Source organism: Balaenoptera physalus (genome assembly GCF_965194825.1).
Source record: "Balaenoptera physalus genome assembly, chromosome: 11".
In the NCBI taxonomy this organism is placed as follows: domain Eukaryota; kingdom Metazoa; phylum Chordata; class Mammalia; order Artiodactyla; family Balaenopteridae; genus Balaenoptera; species Balaenoptera physalus.
This window is the reverse complement of record NC_138896.1, coordinates 70170712-70187255: the sequence shown is the minus strand read 5'-3', so window position 1 is coordinate 70187255 and position 16544 is coordinate 70170712. Positions and strand designations below refer to the sequence as shown.

General features: G+C 39.6%; 1 protein-coding gene across 3 annotated transcripts in view; it reads right to left on the bottom strand.

The window, feature by feature from the left end:
- KLHL18 (kelch like family member 18) overlaps positions 1–16544 on the bottom strand; it is a 152892-nt gene that overhangs the window by 111642 nt on the left and 24706 nt on the right. For 2 of the 3 annotated variants that reach the window (XM_082411984.1, XM_082411985.1), the window contains exon 2: positions 4455–4848. The exons of the other annotated variant lie outside the window; for it this stretch is intronic. In XM_082411984.1, the coding sequence (XP_082268110.1) occupies positions 4455–4526 (72 nt within the window). In that variant the 5' untranslated portion in view covers positions 4527–4848. The remainder of the gene's footprint in view (positions 1–4454; positions 4849–16544) is intronic. 3 annotated transcript variants of the gene reach the window in all.

The following is a 16544-nucleotide window of genomic DNA, read 5'->3' as shown; positions in this document are numbered from 1 at the left end:
AAGTCTAGGCCTGGATCACCAATAGCCCTCTGTCCCTTTATAAGAAAAAGTCATTACCCTTCTTTACTCTTGGAGAGGGCTTCCTGTCTCTCCCTGTCTTGGGCTCATTTCTGTTAAGAGTAAAGTTAAATTAAGACCAGGGCATTCTGCCCCAAGTTTTGAATTCGGATAAATGATAGAGGCAGTGGGAGTATTGACAATTTTTATTCAATAATTTTGCCTCTTCTATCCCCTGACTATTGCCCAAGAATGCCTAGCTCTTGGAGAGCAGAACAAAAAAGGCAAGAGTATCAGCCATAAAAAAGGATGAAATAATGCCATTTGCAGAAACATGGATGGACCTAGAGATTATCATACTATGTGAAGTAAGTCAGAAAGAGAAAGACAAATATCATATGACATCACTTACATGTGAAATCTAAAATATGATACAGGGACTTCCCTCGCGGTCCAGTGGTTAAGACTCCAAGTTTCCAATGCAGGGGGCGCAGGTTCAATCCCTGGTTGGGGAACTAGTATCACACATGCCGCGTGGCTTGGCCAAAAAAAAAAAGATACAAGTGAACTTACTTACAAAACAGAAAGAGACTCACAGACATAGAAAACCAACTTATGGTTACCAAAGGGGAAAGGGGGGTAGTGGAGGGATAAAATGGGAGATTGGGATTGACATATACACACTACTATATATAAAATAATCAACAAGGACCTTCTGCACAGCACAGGGAACTATACGCAATATTTTGTAATAACCTGTAAGGGAAAAGAATCTGAAAAGGAATATATATATGTAAAACTGAATCACTGTGTTGTACACCTGAAATTAACACGATTTTGTAAATCAACTATACTTCAATTTAAAAAAAGCACGATAAGAAATTCTGTCCTGAATGCCAAAAATGTCTTTCTATATGTATATAATGTAAGCAGGTCTTTAAATGATCATTCTTGGAAAGAAAAAAAGTACGGATTATTGACAGTGATTCTTTTAAATACACCTGGAACGTTTTCATGGGACTACTAAATCTTTCCAGATTTCTTGGATAAAACTTTTATCTGATTTATTTTAGATTTGTTGTGCATTACTTGATTAGGTAGTTAAAATCATTTTTATCAAATCATATCATGATGGGCTTCCCTGGTGGCGCAGTGGTTAAGAATCTGCCTGCCAATGAAGGGCACACGGGTTTGAGCCCCGTCTGGGAAGATCCCATATGCCGCGGAGCAACTAAGCCCGTGTGCCACAACTACTGAGCCTGCGCTCTGGAACCCGCGAGCCACAACTACTGAGCCCGCGAGCCACAACTACTGAAGCCCGTTCGCCTAGATCCTGTGCTCTGCAACAAGAGAAGCCACCACAATGAGAAGCCCGAGCATCTGGGCAAAAGTAGCTCCGGCTCACCGCAACTAGAGAAAGCCCCGCGCAGCAATGAAGACCCAAAACGCAGCCAAAAAAAAAAAAAAGGGCTTCCCTGGTGGCGCAGTGGTTAAGAATCCGCCTGCCAATGCAGGGGACACGGGTTCGAGCCCTGGTCTGGGAAGATCCCACATGCCACGGAGCAAGTAGGCCCGTGAGCCACAATTACTGAGCCTGCGTGTCTGGAGCCTGTGCTCCACAACAAGAGAGGCCGCGATAGTGAGAGGCCCGCGCACCGCGATGAAGAGTGGCCCCTGCTTGCCGCAACTAGAGAAAGCCCTCGCACAGAAACGAAGACCCAACACAGCCATAAATAAACAAATAAATAAATAAATACTTTTTTTAAAAAAGGGAAAAAGTCTTTCAGACTCATCAAAAAAAAAATCATATCATGAAGTATTTGTTATAATGGTAAACCCTTATTGTTTTAAAAATTGGTTTTGTTCTGGCCGCGTCATATAGCTTGCGGGATCTTATTTCCCTGACCAGGGACTGAACCCTGGCCACGACAGTGAAAGCACTGAGTGCTACCACTGGACAGCAAGGGAACTCCCTAAAAATTGTTAAATATCGTCTACCTTCTATTGACCAAAAAAAAATGAAATTACATGCTAGTTTAATTAGTGTTTAGCAGTAAATACTTTTCTCTTTCATTAAATAGGAAAAGATTTCCTATATGGAGTTATTTACTGTTTTTATACTTGATATTTATTTATTTTTTTAAAAAGCTAAACACTAGAATTTGAATCACATCCACATACACATATGTACTCTTTACCCAGGGAAACCATGCATTTATCATACTCCTTGCTTCACAAGTAATGTATAATTTTAGCTACACATTACATTGCATTATTAGAAATTAGTAAGAAACAATATATTGATGTATTATCTTATTTTTAATAAAATAATTATAAAATGGATAACTTAATTATATTAGATCTATATCACTTTATTTATTTATATATTTATTTATTTTTGGCTGCACTGGGTCTTCGTTGCTGCGTGGGGGCTTTCTCTAGTTGCGGCGAGCGGGGGCTACTCTTCGTTGTGGTGCACAGGCTTCTCATTGCGGTGGCTTCTCCTGTTGTGGAGCACAAGTTCTAGGCACGTGGGCCTCAGTAGTTGTGGCTCACGGGCTCCAGAGCGCAGGCTCAGTAGTTGTGGCACACGGGCTTAGTTGCTCCGTGGCATGGGGTATCTTCCTAGACCAGGGCTCAAACCCGCGTCCCCTGCATTGGCAGGCAGATTCTTAACCACTGTGCCACCAGGGAAGCCCACTGCGCCACCAGGGAAGCCCAAGAACTATATCACTTTAAACTAGATAGATTTTAATAATCTGATTTATAGATTTATTTATTTCCTAGTGGTTACTGTCATGTTCCTTGAAATAAGTATTAACACATTTATTTGATGTAAAAAATAAACACGTTTTTCTGACAATAGGTAAATCTGATCTGATTTAATGACAGAGAAGATTGGTATTAGCAACTAGATTATATAGCTGACATTTTCCATCTTGTAAATGAACTAAAGTTGCGGTTCCAAGGTTATGAAGAAAATACATTTATAGCATGTGCTGTATTTAGGTGTATAGTTCAGTGGCATTAAGTACATTCACATTGTTGTGCAACCATCACCACTATCCATCTCCAGAACTTTTTCATCATCTCAAACTGAAACTGTGTACCCATTAAACAATAACTTCCCACTCACCTCTCCCCCAGGCCCTGGTAACCACTATTCTACTTAAAAAAAAAAATTATTGAAATATAGTTGATTTACAATGTTGTGTTTAATTTCTGCTGTACAGCAAAGTGACTCAGTTATATATGTATATATATATTTTTTCTTTTTCATACTCTTTTCCACTATGGTTTATCACAGGATATCGAATATAGTTCCCTGTGCTATACAGTAGGACCTTGTTGTTTACCCATCCTATATACAATAGTTTGCATCTACTAATCCCAAACTCCCAGTCCTTCCCTCCCACCCACCTTGGCAACCACAAGTCTGTTCTCTATATCTGTGAGTCTGTTTTTGTTTTGTAGATATGTTCATTTGTGTTGTATTTTAGATTCCATGTATAAGTGATATCATATGTTATTTGTCTTTCTCTTTCTGACTTACTTCGCTTAGTATGATAATCTCTAAGTCCATCCATGTTGCTGCAAATGGCATTATTTCATTCTTTTTAATGACTAATATTCCATTGCGTATATATACCACATCTTCTTTATCTATTTATCTGTCAATGGACATTTAGGTTGTTTCCATGCCTTGGCTATTGTAAAACCACTATTCTACTTTTTGTCTCTATGAATTTGTCTATTAAAGGTACCTCATATAAGTGCAATCATATAATATTTGTCATTTTGTGTCTAATTTCACTTAGCATAATATGTTCAAGGTTCATCCATTTGTAGCATGTATCAGAACTTCATTCCTTTTTAAAGCTGATTAATATCCCAACCATAGTTTGTTTATTTATTCATCCATCCATAGATATTTGGGCTGTTTCCACTTTTTGGTTATTGTGAATAATGCTGCTATGAACATTGGTGTACAAATATCTGTTTGATTTCCTGCTTTCAATTCTTTTGGGTATGTACCCAGAAGTGAAATTGCTGAATTATTTGGTAATTCTATGTCTAATTTTTTGAGGAAGCTAAGTTGTTGGGTTTTTTTCAGTATAGCACATGCTATAAATGTATTTATCATGACTCTGGGTTACAGTTCAGACACAGAGCAGCCAGGTTTTCAGCCTAAGAGCAGGAGAGCTTCCTGAAGGGAAAGAAAGCAGATGCCAGGGCAAAGATAAAGGAACTTTTGCAAGTAGCTGACCTGCAATTCTCTGAGAAAGTAAAGGAAGAAAATGAGTTTACAGTCAGCGTTCAAGGTTAGCAGATGATCCACCACACAATTTTAAAGGAGCACTAGAGCTATGATGAAGCCAAGCGTTGAGCATGGTATGGAATTTCAGAAGCTCTATGTCCTGTGATTAAAACCCACAGGCAGCTAGTGAGATAAGTACCTTGGGTCCAGAAGGGGAATTTGGGCGATGCACCACAGCAACCCCTTGTGCTGGCCAATCCACCTGCTTCATACAGTAGGTCCGTGCAGTAAGTGCCAACCTCTGAGTTCTGATGAAAATCCCATAGAATCAAGTTTCAACACACATTATCTCTGTTCCTCCTCTGAATCTGTTCATGCTGATCCTGTCTCCCAGAGACCTGTTAGCTACTGGAGGGGTTGGAACTGTGTCTCATACTTCTTCCATAAGCAGCGTGGTGTGATGCTAATGCTTGGACTTGGGTGACAGGTGGCCATGCAGTTGAGTCCAGGTCTGCCTCTTTCAGTGGATCTTGGGTAAAGGTGTTGGTCTTTCCCAGCATTGATTTGCTTCTCTGTAAAATGGCTTCACTGGGCTGTTGGGAAGATGAAGTAAGATGATGACTATACCCCATTTCTATTAACCAGTTGTAGAGCTTTCTGCATTTCTTTAATTAAAATAATTGTGCTCACTTTTCTTCTTAGAGTTAAGTCCTATACCACGTGACCTCTATTATTTTTGCATCCTATGATGAAGCTGATTGTCTAAGAGCATCTCCTACTGTTAGCCCCAGCCTCCGAAGACCAGTCACCACTGTTTTTTCTTGATGCTGGTGCCTCTCTCACTAGTGCATTTTTTTTTTTTTTTTTGGCCGCTCTGTGAGACATATGGGATTTTTAGTTCCCTGACCAGGGATAGTACCCACACCCCCTGCATTGGAAGCACAGAGCCTTAACCACTGGACCACCAGGGAAGCCCCTCACCAGTGCATTCTTTTCTTTTCTTTTAAACTAATTAATTAATTGATTAATTTGGTTGTGCTGGGTCTTAGTTGCGGCAGGTGGGTCCTTAGTTGCAGCTCGCTGGTTCCTTAGTTGTGGCATGTATGTGGGATCTAGTTCCCTGACCAGGCATTGAACCCGGGCCCTCTGTATTGGGAGCACGGAGTCTTAACCACTGAGCCAGCAGGGAAGTCCCTGCTAGTGCATTCTTGACTGCTTTGATAAAAGGAGTGTCCTCTGGGCTCTCCCATGGAACAGAGTTAATGCAGAGAGTGGGTTGAGAGAATAGTCAATGGATTAGACACAAGTGGATTCAGCACAAGAAGGAAGTGAACCCCATGTGATACACGGAGAATAGGCACAAATCCCACAGAAGACAAAGACTCCTGACTAGAACAGAAAAGTACCTCCTTCTAGGACTTAACTGTGGGCTGAGCTGATCTCAGGGTAGCGTCACCACAATTTTATGTTGTCTTTAAGTGGCTGGCAGAAGTATCCAAGGATCATAACCAGTCTCAGACTAAGACTCCATTGTAAAAATCAGAATTTTTTGGCCGCACTGCACAGCTTGTGGGACCTTATTTCCCCAACCAGGGATTGAACTCGGGTCCACGGCAGTTAAAGCCAGAGTCTTTTTTTTTTTTTTTTTTTTTGGCTGTGTTGGGTTTTGGTTACTGCGTGCGGGCTTTCTCCTGTTGCAGCGAGTGGGGGCTTCTCTTGTTGTGGAGCATGGACTCCAGGAGCGCAGGCTCAGTAGTTGTGGCGCGCGGGCTTAGTTGCTCCGTGGCATGTGGGATCTTCCCGGACCAGGGATCAAACCTGTGTCCCCTGCATTGGCAGACGGATTCTTAACCACTGCACCACCAGGGAAGTCCCAAGCCCAAGTCTTAACCACTGGACAGCCAGGGAATTCCCCTTGAGCTTATACTTTTTATGAGGTCAATTTATCAACTGTCTTAAGTTCAATACTCAAGGAGGAAAGCAACACATAACTAAATCACAACTGCCACTTGAAGTTGATGAACTGAAAGGAAGCAACTCAGAGAGATCCTGCGATTTCTTTTTACTTGGACCATTCAGCACCTAAACACACAGGCCAGAAGTAAAAGGTCCAGCTCAGAACCTTCTCACACCATATGGTCTCTTCATGCCCAGTAAGCTGTTCCCAGGACCTGTTTCTAGCGCCATAATGCCAGCTGCCCTTGCCTGTTCTAATTCTGCTCCTTGAGCTCCACCTCCTGTGTGATGCTGAATATTTGTCTGACACCACTGCCTGCAGGCTAGACTTCTTTCCCTCTAGTGGATTCTGTGGGGCTCTACCCCATCCCCTCTTCAGAGCTGATGCACCCATCCCTCAGCTGCTGGAAGTATTAATTGTTGACAGTTCATATCTGCATTTCTCACTGGAAACTGCCCTCAGCTACAGGGAACTGGCCATGCAGGCTATGCCCCGTTCCATGGGCCAGCCCATAGCCAATGGTGGGCTGATGTGGAGATAAAAAAGCCAGCTCCTCATCTCACAACTTGAATCAACTTTGGGGGCTACCACAGCTCCAGATCTGCTTGTAGGGTGATCTGAGGCCTCATTTCCAACCTTGGTTGGCTTCTCCTTCTGCCCAGTTCTGCCTCCTTTGCCCCTTACAGTTGTGTCTACTGAGCATGTTCTCTAACAGACTTGCTGTACAAGTTTGTGGAACAAACTCTCTGCAGCTCAGAGTCTGTTTCAAGGGCAGCCAATCTAAGACATCCTCCTACTGGGAGTCAGGTCTGTGCTTGCTATGGAATCACAGGAAACAATCAAACCCATCAGGGGGTGGGGAGGCCTGTGTTCAGCAAGGCCTGTGTCCATCACTAATAGAATGATCTTGGGAATGTTCCTTGACCTCTTGGGTTCCCAGTTAGAACATGAGGAAAGAAGACAGTCTGTCTCTGATAGTCACAGAGATGTTGGAAAGTCCAATCCTACCATACATAAATATATATAGACTAATATAGTATATAGTGTATAGATATAGACACAGCTATAACTATTTATATAAAATATATAAACATATAGGTATACTAAGGAATATGTAAGCCAGGTTTCTCATTGCAAAGAAGGGAGTAACAAATATGGAAATGAAGAAAACTGGAAGAACTCTGCAGTATTGGATTATAACTAGTGGATTCAGTGTGAACCACTCATGAATGTTAATATAGGTATATACATATATAATATACAAATATACACATACAATGACATAAATAATAAATAGATATAAATGTGTATGCATGTGTATATAGGGGATTTACTTATGTATGTATCTATTTATTTATTTATATTCAAATATACCCTAGCTCTGTGCACTGAGAGGGCTTTGGCGCAGTAACACCCCCAATAGCAATGTACCAAGATCTAGTACCAAGTACCAAAATTTTGACTCCACTGAAAGAACCAGAACTCCTTGACTGTGACAAGAAAAATTATGAAATGAGCTTGAAATAATTTATGCCAGAAAGCAAGGGAGTGCTCAAAAATGATATAGTTCTTATCAAAAGGACACAGAAGACAGTTGAAGAGGTTTTTCACTAGTAAAATATCAGACAATTTGAGATTAATTAAAAAATGATCTCCTCAATTTGACTTATAAATTTAACACAATCACTATCAAAATCCAGCAGGCCTTTCTGGAAAAAATGACAAGCTGATCTTAAAATTTATATGGAAATGCAAAGGACCCAGGATAGCCAAAACAATTTTTAAAAAGAAGAATAGAGTTGGAGGGCTCACACATTTCAATTTAAAACTTACTATAAGGGAGAAATTGGCAAACTTTCCTGTAAAGAGCTCAATAGTAAATATATTACGCTTTGTGGACCATATGGTCTCTATCACAACTATTCAACTCTTTTTAGTATATTAATAGTGTGGTGCAATCATCACCACAATCTAATATTACGCCATTTTGTTACCCTCTAAAACACTTTGAACTTATTAGCAGTTGCTCCCCATTTCCTCATTCTATCTCCCCCAGCCACGGGCAACCACCACTCTACTTTCTGTCTCTAGAGATTTACCTATTCTGGCCACTTCACATAAATGAAATCACAAAATATGTGGTCTTTGGTGACTGACTTCTTTCATTTAGCATGTTTTCAAGGTTAATCTATATTGTAGCATGTATCAGTATTTCATTCCTTTTTATAGAGGAATACTATTTAAATGATGGGTATACCACAATTGTTCATCCATTCTTCAGCTGATGGAAATTTGGATTGTTTCCACTTTTTGGCTATTATGAATAGTGTTGTTATGACCCAAATACAAGTTTTTGTGTAGACATACGTGTACATTCCTCTTGGTATATACCTAGGAGTGGAATTGCTGGGTCAAATAGTAGCTCTATGTTTAACCTTTTGAGTAGTTGCCAGACTGTTTTCCAAAGTGGCTCTACCATTTTATCTTCCCTCAGCAGTGTATAAGGGTTTCAATTTCTCCACATTCTAAACAACAGTTATTATCTGTCTTTTTTATTACAGCCGCCCCAGGGGGTATGAAGTAGTATCTCATTTGGTTTTGATTTCCATTTCCATAATGACTAATGATGCTGAGTGTCTTTTCATGTGCTTATTGGCCATTTTAATATTTTCTTTGTAGAAATGTCTATTCAAGTCCTTTGTCCATTTTTAATGGGTTATCTTTCATTATTAAGTTGTAAGAGTTTATATAGTCTAGATACATGTCAATTATCAGATATATGATTTGCAAATATTTTCTCTTATATGTGGGTTCAGTTTCTTGGTGGTGTCCTTTGAAGCACAAAAGTTTTAAATTTTGATGAAGTCCATTTTGTTTTTTTTTCTTTTACTTGTACTTTTGGTACCATATCTAAGAAAACATTGACAAATTCATGGTCATGAAGATTTACACCTATGTTTTCATCTAAGAGTTTTACAGTTTTATTTAGGTCTTTGGCCCATTTTGAGTTAATTTTATGAGATAGTAGTCCAAATTCATTCTTTCTTTTTTTTTTGCATTAAAATTTTTCCTTACTGAAATAGAGTTGATTTATAATGTTGTGTTAGTTTCAGATGTACAGCAAAGTGATTCAGTTATACATATATATAAATATATATATTCTTTTTTTATGTTCTTTTCCGTTATAGGTTATTACAAGACATTGAGTATAGTTCCCTGTGCTATACAGTAGTTCTTTGTTGGTTATCTATTTTATATATAGTAGTTTGTACATTTTAATCTGAAACTCCTCATTTATCCCTCACCCCTCTTTTCCCTTTGGTAACTGTGTTTGTTTTCTATGTCTGTGAGTCTATTTCTATTTTGTAAATAAGTTCATTTGTATCACTTTTTTTAGATTCCACGTATAAGCGATATCATATGATATTTGTCTTTGTCTGGCTTACTTCACTTAGTATAACAAATTCATTCTTTTGCATGTGGATATGCAGTTGTCCCATTATCAACTGCCAGAATTAATGGTCTATCATCCTTCTTTTTGTGGCCCAATTTCCAAAGTTCCTTGATTTTTTTTTTGCATCAAAAATTCAGTCAAGTGCTTCCCTGGTGGCGCAGTGCTTAAGAATCTGCCTGCCAATGCAGGGGACATGGGTTCAAGCCCTTGTCCGGGAAGATCCCACATGCTGCAGAGCAACTAAGCCTGTGTGCCACAACTACTGAGCCTGTGCTCTAGAGCCTGCGAGCTACAACCACTGAAGCCGGCGCGCCTAGAGCCCGTGCTCCACAACAAGAGAAGCCAACGCAACGAGAAGCCTGCGCACCGCAATGAAGAGTAGCCCCTGCTCTCCGCAACTAGAGAGAAGCCCACGTGTAGCAACGAGGACGCAATGCAGCCAAAAAGAAAAAAAAAAAAATCTGTCAAAGCTGAATTGAGTCATTTTAAGTCTCAACATGATGTCACAAATTTTCCACCAATTGTACAAAATGTCCCCTTGGGCCAGTTTTAAATTAGGCTCATGCAACAGAACACGCATTTCATTTGAAAGCTTTAGTGCAGGTGTGCCCAAGCCATCAAATCCAATTAAACAGGACCAAATGCCTTAATAGCTGAAGACTTAGTTTTTCAGCAGGCTGTCTCTACAGAGGTTCCAAGCATATAAAATAGTGAAATCCCAAGAAACCATTTTTTTTAGACCAGCCAAGAAAGATTGGTACTAAGTAATTTGGAAGGGTGTCAAGGGTAATTCAATTTGTTACAGCACTGATTCTGAGGAGAGAGTGCCAAGTGCACTTGCCCTTGAAGGATACGTTGTACTCTGACCTCTGGCAATGAACGGCAGGGTCTTTGGTTGATGGGAGAGAGTGGGCAATAGTTCTGAAGTAGAAGAGTGTGGTATACATGGATGGTAATGTGTAGAGGGCAGCTGGACTTAAAAAGGCATGCTGGGGCAGATGTGGGCTGGGTGGGGGAAGAGAACTCAAATGCCTGGCTGAAGAAAAATGAAATGTTGTTAAGAAAAATTACTTGGAAAAAAGGCAAGAAGGTAGGTGGCACGTACTTTTCAACGCATTACTGGGGATGGATGGTGGTCTCATCTAAGAGTTAATTCATCACCTAGCCTAGGGGAATGTAGCATTGCTATTACTATCAATTATAGGCTTAGACTCTGAAGTTATATGCTAGATATTATCCAGTAGAAAAGATAACCCAAAGGGTACAGTTTGAATGCCCTCCTGGATATGAACCAGTTTTATATCTAATCTAACGTTTTAATTCTAACATTCCTTTTTTACTCCTAGTTTTCTTTTATAAATGTCTATGAATACCCAGTTCCTCAACATGCTCTTATAACCAGCTTTAACTTACTGGCTCCCTTACTAATAAGTTAATAAATCTTGACATGTGTTCATTCTGTGTTTGTATGAATCATGTTTTCAACATTTAAAAAAATTATACTTTGCCAGCATTCAACCGTGATGACCCAAACTATCAAGGGTTGTTAAGCATCCTTTGAGAAAAAAAGCAGCCCTCAATCCACCGAGGAGCCCAACTCTAAATCGTCATTGGGTTCCTCATTCTTCATGAATTTGTAAAGGACTAAAAAAATTTTAAAGCTGTGAAAATGTATTCCAAGGGAATGGGAGGCTCATTCCTGATGGCTGTGTTATTACACCACCCTAGATAGTACAAACCCTAGGAAGCCAGACATTCTCACATGAGCATGTATTTAAGAATGATTTCAGGCAGTCTTTCGTCTTAGCCCCTGCCTTGGCTAGCTGCTGCTCCATTGTTGAAAGTCTACAACCTAGATTCAGATTCTCATAACCTAGCACATAAAGCTATCTAACCACTTGCTTTGGTTCTCTGTAGGAAAGGAGAGAACAACCCTCTTGGCTTCAAGTATGCTCCAAAGTTACTAACAAACTCGCTAATAGGGCTAATGTTCACTGCCTGGAAATGCCCTCACTTGCCCCCTTTTTGGTCAGATAAATAGTTACTATTTAGTGCTCAACTTATGTACCACGTCCTTCCTAAACTCCTCCAGGCATGAGGAGTTACTTCCTTTTCCCTTAGCACTCTGGTCCCATCTTTACAGTACGTTCAATACAGTACTACCCGTTAACTGTTTTAAGTGTTTCTCCAGTTACTTTGAGGGCCTCCCAAAGGCAGACATTATTTCATTTATTTCTGTACCCTCTATTTCTACCCACAGGTTCTGGCATATAGAGAGGATTCAATAAATTGCTGTTGAGAGAGCACTTTGATCTGAACACCAGTTCTCTAGATACAAACCATTTTCTCAATTTAAAAAAAGCATGGAGGGCTTCCCTGGTGGCGCAGCGGTTGAGAATCTGCCTGACAATGCAGGCGACACAGGTTCGAGCCCTGGTCTGGGAAGATCCCACATGCTGCAGAGCAACTGGGCCCGTGAGCCACAATTACTGAGCCTGTGCGTCTGGAGCCTGTGCTCCGCAACAAGAGAGGCCGCGATAGTGAGAGGCCTGCGCACCGCGATGAAGAGTGGCCCCCGCCTGCCACAATTAGAGAAAGCCCTCGCGCAGAAACGAAGACCCAACACAGCCATAAATTAATTAATTAATTAATTAAAAAAAAAAGAGAAACCTTAAAAAAAAAAAAAAGCATGGAAAATTATTGTACTTCCATGGAGTATACATACAAGTTTTCTCTCTGAGATGTACATAGTTGTGAGTGCTGTCTGGTGAGGCAGAAATTAGATTGTATTAGGGATAAAATGACCAAAAATTGTCTCTACCATACGGGGTACTTGGATATGCTGAATTATGTTCGGTCATATGCTAGGGTTAAATAGTGTGAACGAAATGAACAGACGCTTTGCATATTACAATAGGGTTAAAAGTTTGTAAACATTAGACAATCCCTAATCTCAAAAACAGTTCCCATTCATTTGAAATGGACAACAGTACACATTTACAGTTTTGCCCAAAGCTAGCTTAACTCTCTTGACTTCAGTCAAACTATAAAATAAAGAGATCCAAATAATCTGGACATTCTTCAGAATATCACATTGGTGCACTATATTGATGACATCATATTAATTGGACCAAATAAGCAATAAATGGCTAACATGATGGAGTCTTTGTCATGTGCTACAATGGCTGGGAGAAAAATCCTATGAAGATTTGGGGACCACCACATCAGTAAAACTTTTAGGGGTCCAGTAGTCTGGTACATCACCTCCAAAATAGAAGACAAATTATTGCATCTTGCACCTCCCACCACCAAGAAGAAAGCAAAATTCATCCTTGCCAATATTTGATATGGTCAGTCTTTCTAACTTTAGCTATTCTGATAGGTGTGTGTGTAGTGGAATCTTGTTCCATTTTATATTTGCATTTCCTCAGTGACCAATGATGTTGAGCACCTTTTCATGTTCTTATTTGCCATGTGGATATCTTCTTTGATGAAGTGCCTGTTCAAATCCTTTACTCATTTAAAAAATTGTGCTGTTTTCTTATTGATTTTTGAGAGTTCTTTACGTATTCTCGATTCAAGTTCTTTATCAGATACATGCGTAGCAATGGTTTTCTCCTACTTTATGCTTTGTGTTTTCATTTTCCTAACAGTGTCATTTGAGGAGTAGGAGTTTTTAATTTTGATGAAGTCCAATTAATCAGTTTGTTCTGTGCTTTTATTGCCTAAGTCAAGGTCACAAAGGGTTTCTTGTTTTCTTTTAGAAATTTTATAATTTGAGGTTTGACATTTAGGTCTATGATTCATCTAGAGTTAGTTTTTGTATGGTGTGAGATATGGATCCAAGTTTGTTTATTTTTGCATATGGATGTCCAACTAAGCACCAATGTTGGAATGGTATCCTTTCTCCACTAAATTGCCTTTATGCCTTTTGTTAAAAATCAATTGTCTATACATGTGTGGGGTGTTTTGGGACTCTATTCTGTTCCTTTGATATATGTGCCTATCTTTATGTCAAAACCAAACCGTTGGGACTTCCCTGGTAGCACAGTGGTTAAGAATCTGTCTGCCAATGCAGGGGCCACGGGTTCGATTCCTGGTCCGGGAAGATCCCACATGCCATGGAGCAACTAAGCCCCGGCGCTACAACTACTGAGCCTGAGCTCTAGAGCCCGTGCACCTAGAGCCGGTGCTCCGCAACAAGAGAAGCCACGAGAAGCCCGCGCACCACAACGAAGAGCAGCCCCCGCTCGCCGCAACTAGAGAAAGCCCGCACGCAGCAACGAAGAACCAACGCAGCCAAAAATAAAAAAAATTAAATAAATTTATAAAAAAAAAACAAACTGTTTTGGGAATTCCCTGGCGGTCCAGCGGTTAGGACTCAGTGCTTTCACTGCCATGGCCCGGCTTCGATCCTTGGTTGGGGAACTAAGATCCCACAGATCATGAGGTGTGACTGAAAACAAAACAACAACAAAAAAACTGTCTTGATTTACTGTAGCTTTATAATAACTCTTATGATTAGGTAGTATTGGCCTTCCAAATTTGTTCTTCTTTTTCAGAGTTGTTTTGACTGTTCTAGTTCTTTGAATTTCTGTGTGAATTTTAGAATCAGTAAGACAGTGTTTTCAAAAAAGCTTGCTGGAATTTTGATTAGTACTGCACCTAATCTGTAGTTAAATTTCGGGAGAATTGACACCTTAATAATATTGAGTCTTTCAATCATAAAGAAGGTATATCTCTCCAGTTACATATCTTCTTTTCCTCAGCAGTATTTTATAGTTTTCAGTGTACAAATCTTTCATATCCTTTGAAAATTTATCCATATTTTTATTTTATTCCTAATGACACTTTTTTTTTACATTTTTATTGGAGTATAATTGCTTTACAATGGTGTGTTAGTTTCTGCTTTATAACAAAGTGAATCAGTTATACATATACATATATCCCCATATCTGCTCCCCCTTCCATCTACCTCCCACCCTCCCTATCCCACCCTTCTAGCTGGTCACAAAGCACCAAGCTGATCTACCTGTGCTATGCTACTGCTTCCTACTAGCTATCTATTTTACATTTGGTAGTGTATATATGTCCATATATACACTACCACTCAGTCACTTTGTCCCAGCTTACCCTTCCCCTTCCCCGTGTCCTCAGGTCCATTCTCTAGTAGGTCTGCATCTTTATTCCCATCTTGCCCCTAGGTTCTTCATGACCTTTTTTTTTTTAAATTCCATATATATGTGTTAGCATACGGTATTTGTTTTTCTCTTTCTGACTTACTTCACTCTGTATGACAGACTCTAGGTCCATCCACCTCACTACAAATAACTCAATTATGTTTCTTTTTATGGCTGAGTAATATTCCATTGTATATATGTGCCACATCTTCTTTATCCATTCATCTGTCGATGGACACTTAGGTTGCTTCCATGTCCTGGCTATTGTAAATAGAGCTGCAATGAACATTGTGGTACATGACTCTTTTTGAATTATGGTTTTCTCAGGGTATATGCCCAGTAGTGGGATTGCTGGGTCATATGGTAGTTCTATTTTTTGTTTTTTAAGGAACCTCCATACTGTTCTCCATAGTGGCTGTATCAATTTACATTCCCACCAACAGTGCAAGAGGGTTCCCTTTACTCCACACCCTCTCCAGCATTTATTGTTTGTAGATTTTTTGATGATGGCCATTCTGACCAGTGTGAGATGATATTGCATTGTAGTTTTGATTTGCATTTCTCTAAAGATTAATGATGTTGAGCATTCTTTCATGTGTTTGTTGGCAATCTGTATATCTTCTTTGGAGAAATGTCTATTTAGGTCTTCTGCCCATTTTTGGATTGGGTTGTTTGTTATTGAGCTGCATGAACTGCTTGTAAATTTTGGAGATTAATCCTTTGTCAGTTGCTTCATTTGCAAATATTTTTCCCCATTCTGAGGGTTGTCTTTTCGTCTTGTTTATGGTTTCCTTTGCTGTGCAAAAGCTTTTAAGTTTCATTAGGTCCCATTTGTTTATTTTTGTTTTTATTTCCATTTCTCTAGGAGCTGGGTCAAAAAGGATCTTGCTGTGATTTATGTCATAGAGTGTTCTGCCTATGTTTTCCTCTAAGAGTTTGATAGTGTCTGGTCTTACATTTAGGTCTTTAATCCATTTTGAGTTTATTTTTGTGTATGGTGTTAGGGAGTGTTCTAATTTCATTCTTTTACATGTAGCTGTCCAGTTTCCCCAGCAACACTTATTGAAGAGGCTGTCTTTTCTCCATTGTATATTCTTGCCTCCTTTATCAAAGATAAGGTGACCATATGTGCGTGGGTTTATCTCTGGGCTTTCTATCCTGTTCCATTGATCTATATTTCTGTTTTTGTGCCAGTACCACATTGTCTTGATTACTGTAGGTTTGTAGTATCATCTGAAGTCTGGGAGCCTGATTCCTCCAGCTCCATTTTTCTTTCTCAAGATTGCTTTGGCTATTCGGGGTCTTTTGTGTTTCCATACAAATTGTGAAGTTTTTTGTTCTAGTTCTGTGAAAAATGCCTATGATAGTTTGACAGGGATTGCATTGAATCTGTAGATTGCTTTGGGTAGTACAGTCATTTTCACAATGTTGATTCTTCCAATCCAAGAACATGGTATATCTCTCCATCTGTTGGTATCATCTTTAATTTCTTTCACCAGTGTCTTCTAGTTTTCTGCATACAGGTCTTTTGTCTCCTTAGGTAGGTTTATTCCTAGGTATTTCATTCTTTTTTTTTTTTTAAATTAATTAATTAATTAATTTATGGCTGTGTTGGGTCTTCGTTTCTGTGCGAGGGCTTTCTCTAGTTGTGGCAAGCGGGGGCCACTCTTCATCGTGGTGTGCGGGCCTCTCCCTATC